The 6,026-nt window shown below is 41.3% G+C and overlaps 1 protein-coding gene across 1 annotated transcript; it reads right to left on the bottom strand.

The window, feature by feature from the left end:
• Positions 1–231: 231 nt before the first annotated feature.
• Positions 232–1,348, bottom strand: LOC149397636 (uncharacterized). Its single transcript, XM_089614298.1, has 3 exons — positions 1,219–1,348; positions 517–1,176; positions 232–323 (listed from the first exon to the last, which is right to left on the bottom strand). The coding sequence occupies exons 1-3, from the start codon at positions 1,346–1,348 to the stop codon at positions 232–234; spliced, it is 882 nt and encodes a 293-aa protein (XP_089470424.1).
• Between the last annotated feature and the right edge of the window lie 4,678 nt (positions 1,349–6,026).

The following is a 6,026-nucleotide window of genomic DNA, read 5'->3' on the forward strand; positions in this document are numbered from 1 at the left end:
CTTGGGATACCAAGTCCGACACGCTCGAGTCGAGACGAGACCACTTGGTCCAGCCTTGGGTCTAACCGTTTGCGACTCCTAAATCGTTGTCCGAAAAACTGCGACAACAGAATCCTTGGTCTCGCCAACAAAATAATACAATCTGCTTCGAAGGGAAGGAAGGACTCCCGGATAAGGTTCCTATTCCAATCGCCAGAGGGGAGGAGGAGCTCTCTGACTTTCGCATGAAGATCAAGCCTCGGCGGGGACTGAATCCAGAAGCTGTTCGGAGAGGAGACCCACCAAGGGACTGAATCCTGAAGCTGTTCGGAGAGGGGACCCACCTATCATTGTAGATGGAGATATTTTTGCCGTTACCAAACCCCTTCTCAAGTAACATCCGGCCCCATATTAAGCTTCTCCATATATAAGAGCATCCAGGCTTTATCATGCCGGATAGGATATATACCTCGGAGTGGTACGTATCGGCCATAACTCTCACAGCAAGGGAATGAGGATCTCTCGCTAGTCTTCAACCTTGTTTGGCGAGAATCGCTTGGTTGAACTCGTGGAGGCTCCGGAAGCCAACCTTGCCATCACGCTTGGGCTGACATAGCTTCGCCCAACTTTTCCAGTAGAAGCGTTTTTTCTTCTCATTCTTGACCGACCAAAAGTCCCTACAAGCCGTCTCAATCTCTTTGCAAAGACCACTCGGAATCTTGAACGAGCTCATACTATAAGTCGAGATAGCTCGAACGATCGACTTTATGAAAGTTTCCTTCCCGCCCATCGAGAAAAGTTTCTGCTTCCAACCTCGGATCCTTTTCAGCGATCGGGTCCTAAGATACCCGAATTGGATAATCTTAGAGCGGAGCGAGAAGGTGGGTAGGCCCAAGTAGAGCTCAAGACCCGATGTATGTTGGATACCCAGAATCTCCACTACCGCCTCTTTGTCCTCCTGGCTTGTGTTAGGTGAGAAAGTGATCGTAGACTTGTCAAGATTGACGGTTTGACCCGAAGCATTGGAGTAGTTGGCGATCCAAGTGAGGATCAAAAGGCTTTCAGTGGCTTTGGCTCTAAAGAACATGAGGCTGTCATCTGCGAAGAAGAGGTGCAAAACTATGGGACATGTTTTCAAGATTTGGATACCGTGCAAGTTCCCGGCATGGACATGAGAGGGAAGGAGCAATGATAATCCTTGTGAGCATAAAAGGAAAAGATAAGGGGATAACGGATTACCTTGGCGGAGTCCCCGAGAAGCATTAAACTCCTTGGACGTGGTTCCATTGATGATGATCGAGAATCGACGCATAGTGATGCAGTCTAAAACTCGGGAGATACATCGATGCCCGAATTCAATGGCCTCCATAATTCGCCTGAGGTAAGCACACTCAACTCGGTCATAGGCCTTGCTCATGTCGAGTTTGAAAGCACAATACCCGATGGAGCCCCGAGTTCGCCTTCGGAGCCAGTGATTTCATTCAAAGTCCAATGTGACATTGTCGGTAACTTGTTGACCGGCTATGAATACACTTTCATTCTCATCGATCACCCAGCTCATGGCGGTTTTAATCCAGTTTGCCAGGGCCTTCGCAACGATTTTATAGATAACGTTGCACAACGAGATAGGCCGCAAGTCTTTGATGCGCGATGGGTCAGCCACTTTCGGGATAATCGTGATGAGTGTCTCGTTCCATAAGCTAACACTTTCATTGCCGTTGAGGATGTTGAGGCAGGTCGTCGTGATTCAGTCACCCACAACACATCTATCGGGGCTTAATAACTCTAAACCGAAGCGTAGAAAATTGTGCCTATTTTGTAATAACTCATACCGTAGCTGGTCATTCTGCTTCAATGCTTGATTTATTTTTAATTATTAATAATAATTTTAAGGCAATCAAACCTAATAACTTGAGTTAAAAATATTATTTAATATTATGTTTATGTTAATATTTAGGATTAATTACAAAAAATTCCCTTGAACTCTGAGACGTTTAATAAATACTCCCCTGACACTACTACAAAACTAGGATTCTACAACGCTTAAAAACAATTGTAGAATGATTCTACAACGCTTATCAAGCGTTGTAGAATCCTGCGTTGTAGAAGCTTCTACAACGCTTAAAAATCCGTTGTAGAATCCAAGAGCTTTTTACAACGCTTAATTATCCGTTGTAGAAACCAAGCTTCTACAACGGTTATTTAAGCGTTGTAGAAACTTCTACAACGGTTATTTAAGCGTTGTAGAAACTTCTACAACGGTTTGAATCCATTGTGTAATTTTTAAATATTTTTAAACAACTCGCCGCGGAGAAGTATAATTTTCGCCGAGGCGAGATATTCTACAACGGATATTTATATCCGTTGTAGAATCATGCCGCCGCGGCGGAAATTATACTTGCCTCGGCGAGTTGTTTGCCGCGGCGATGTATATCCTGCGCCGCGGCGACAGCATTCTAGCTGCGGCGACATGTATTTCCCACCGCGGCGTAGATATCCCGCCGCGGCGACGAGTGTACATCGCCGCGGCGGGAACTTCCTGTTTTGACTTCGCCGCGGCGAAGTGTTTTTTCTGCCGCGGCGAGAACTTTCTACAACGTATTGAAAAGCGTTGTAGAAAGGTCTCGCCGCGGCGAAGTCTTATTCGCGCCGCGGCGAGAAACATGAGGTTGATGATATATATTCTCATTTCTCTTTTTTTCACTTAGAACTCTCATAACCTCACTCGAAAAAAATTTTCCAGCACCTTTTCGACTCATTCTACTGCGTCCTCGTTTACAAGTCTCATCTACACATCCAAATCTAGTACGTTCTTCTTTAATTTCCTCCAAATGTTGTTCTCTTGATAGTTTACTAATTAGAATGAGTTATATATTTTTTTTTATATAATTAGGGTTTTCTATGAAGATGATAAAGTGGATGTGGGAGAATAGATTAAACGAGATATATCGTAAAGGTGTAGATGAGTTTTGTGATTTTGCTAGAGAGAACATGGTAGATGTGAAATCTATGCGTTGTCCTTGTATTCAATGTGGAAATCATAGACATTTTTCGATTGATGTCGTTCGGACCCATTTGTTTGTATATGGAATAATGACACCTCGTATCAAAGATGGTACTACCATGGTGAGGTTTTTCGTTCTACGGCAAACGAGGATAACAATGATGTTGAAGATGATATTGATGATATGTGCGGAATGATGAACGATTTGGAGGATGATTTTGTTGAGCGACCGGAATTGTTTGAGTCCATGATGAATGATGCGGAGACACCATTATATGAAGGGTGTACAAGCTTTTCGAAGTTGTCATTTCTAGTTACATTATTTCATTTAAAGGCGTCGGGCGGTTGGACAAACACTAGTTTTACTCTATTGTTGGAAACACTGAAAGAAGCATTTCCGGAAGATAATAAAGTTCCTTTAAGTATGTATGAAGCGAAGAAGACTTTGGGCACATTAGGCATGAAGTACGAGAAATTTCATGCGTGCCCAAATGGTTGTGTTTTATATAGACATGAGTATGAAGATCTGAATGAATGTCCGACGTACAAAGAGTCAATGTGGAAGAAGGGTAAAATTCCATGTAATGGGGTTAAATGAGTTCTAGTCAAGGTACGTACATTTTCATTACTTGATTAAGAAATACATGTAGCTCATATTCATTATTAATTATTGATTTTCTTTAAATATATTTCAGTCATTATGGTACATTCCTCCAAAGCCGCGCTTCCGTCGAATGTTTTATAGTGTCAAACACGCGAAGAACATGGTTTGGCACTCCGAAAAGCGTATCGATGATGGTATGTTGAGACATCCTGCTGATGCTTCACAGTGTAAATCCTTCGATTTAGAGTATAAGGATTTTAGTGTTAATACTCGAAATTTGCGCCTTGGTATAGCGTCTGATGGTATGAACCCGTTCAGCATGATGAGCAGTAAATATAGTGTTTGGCCGGTTATACTCGTGAACTACAATCTCCCTCCAAAGCTGTGTATGAAGAGAAAGTTCTTGATGTTAACGCTTCTGATTTCAGGACCGAATCAACCAGGAAATGATATCGATGTTTATTTGGCACCGTTGGTCGATGATTTGAAGATGTTATGGGAGAAAGGGATAGAAGTCAAAGACGCTTACCGTGGAGATTCGTTCAACTTAAGGGCAATGTTAATGTGGACTATTAATGACTTTCCTGCCTATGGAAACTTGTCAGGATACTCTGTGAAAGACACATCTTCAATCAGGTTGAAGCATGGTAAGAAGACCGTTTTTCTTGGTCATAGAAGATTTTTACCAAGAGATCACTCCTATAGAAGGTTGAAACAGGCATTTGATGGAAATACAGAAGAACGACCGCCTCCTAGAATTTTGTCTGGTGAAGATGTCTATGAGATGGTTAAAAACGTCAATGAAGTGCTTGGAAAAAGAAAGCGGAGTGCTAGTACGAAAGAATCCTTCAAAGAGAATCCTTGGAAGAAGAAATCGATTTTCTACGACCTTCCTTATTGGAAGACACACTACGTTCGGCATTGTCTGGATGTTATGCACATCGAGAAAAATGTGTGTGAATCGTTTATCGGTACGTTTCTTGATGATCCAAATAAATCGAATGACGGATTAAAATTTCGAATGGATCTCAAAGAGATGAATATAAGAAGCATTTTGCATCCCCAAGAAGGGGGTGGAAAAAAAACAAAATTGCCACCGGCAAAGTACACTCTAGATCTAAAGGAGAAGAAGAAGTTGTGTAGCTGGTTTGCTTCTATTAAAGTCCCCGATGGTCATTCATCAAACTATAAGAGGTTCGTGTCTTTGAAAGAGTTTAGACTTATTGGAATGAAGACTCGCGACTGTCATGTATTGCTACAACAAATGTTGCCTCTTGCTTTCCGAGGAATTGTGCCAAAAGATGTGAGATTTGCAATATCAAAGATATGTGTATTCTTTAACTCAATTTGCTCGAAGGTCATCGATCCTACTCGTCTAGATTTAATGCAGTCATAATTGGTGAAAACTCTCTGCTTGCTCGAAAAGTTCTTTCCACCTGCGTTTTTCGACATCATGGTTCATTTAACCGTCCACTTGGTACGTGAAGTGAAATTATGCGGGCCCGTGTTTTTACGGTGGATGTATCCAATCAAACGTTACATGAAAGTGTTGAAAAGCTACGTGAAGAACTACAATAGGCCCAAAGGAAGCATAGTTGAAAATTACATAGCAGAAGAGTCGGTTGAGTTTTGTTCTGAGTATTTAGCTAAAACAGACGAAATTGGGGTACCCATAAACACCAATTTTGATTCAAAAGCGCTATCTACAGGTATGTTTTTGACACTTTATTTGTTACTTTAAATTATGAGCGTTCTTGTTTAAGTATGTTTTTATTTATAGGTACCTATTCGAGTGTCAGTCGAAAAGAATGGGAGCAAGCCGGTCTCCATGTGCTACGCAACGTTTCTGAGGTCACGCCATTTGTGGCTATTCATTTGAATGAGTTGAGAGTGAATAATCCAAAGAAAGGAAAAAATGAAAAATGGTTACAAGAAGAGCATAACCGTTTGTTTCAGAACTGGCTTGGAAAACGCTTATTTAAAGAGGCAGGACATTCATCTACATTGAGTAAACTATCTGGCGGGCCTTCCTCAATGGTTACAAGGTACACTGCTTGGTCTGTTAATGGTTTTACATTTTACACAAGAGAGAGACAACAAGCATCCCGTTCAAAATAGTGGTGTTACATTGTTTGCCGAAGCATTACATGTTTCGTCGGCCAAAGATAAGAATCCAAAACATGCTTTTATTATGAACTATTATGGATACATTGAAGACATTTGGGAACTTGATTATTGCGGGTTGCGAGTTGCATTATTCAAGTGCAAATGGGCAGATAATAATCATGTTAAAGTTGATAATGACAGAGTTACAATTGTCGACTTTAGACGGATTTGCTACGAGAATGATTCATTTATTTTGGCTTCGCAAGCAAGTAAAGTGTTTTATGTTTCGGATCCAGCCAATCCAGAGTTATCGTTAGTATTTCATATGAAAGA

This window comes from Urtica dioica, chromosome 5 (assembly GCF_054948205.1).
Source record: "Urtica dioica subsp. dioica isolate 48M chromosome 5, U.dioica_male_clone48M_v1_H2, whole genome shotgun sequence".
Lineage (NCBI taxonomy): Eukaryota > Viridiplantae > Streptophyta > Magnoliopsida > Rosales > Urticaceae > Urtica > Urtica dioica.

Coding starts and splice junctions, on each gene's coding strand:
- LOC149397636 (XM_089614298.1), bottom strand. CDS start 1,348: ATGGAGGCCATTGAATTCGGGCATCGATGTATCTCCCGAGTTTTAGAC. Junction 1,177..1,218: donor TTCTCGGGGACTCCGCCAAG/GTAATCCGTTAT, acceptor TATGCTCACAAG/GATTATCATTGCTCCTTCCC. Junction 324..516: donor AGCGATTCTCGCCAAACAAG/GTTGAAGACTAG, acceptor CTACAATGATAG/GTGGGTCCCCTCTCCGAACA.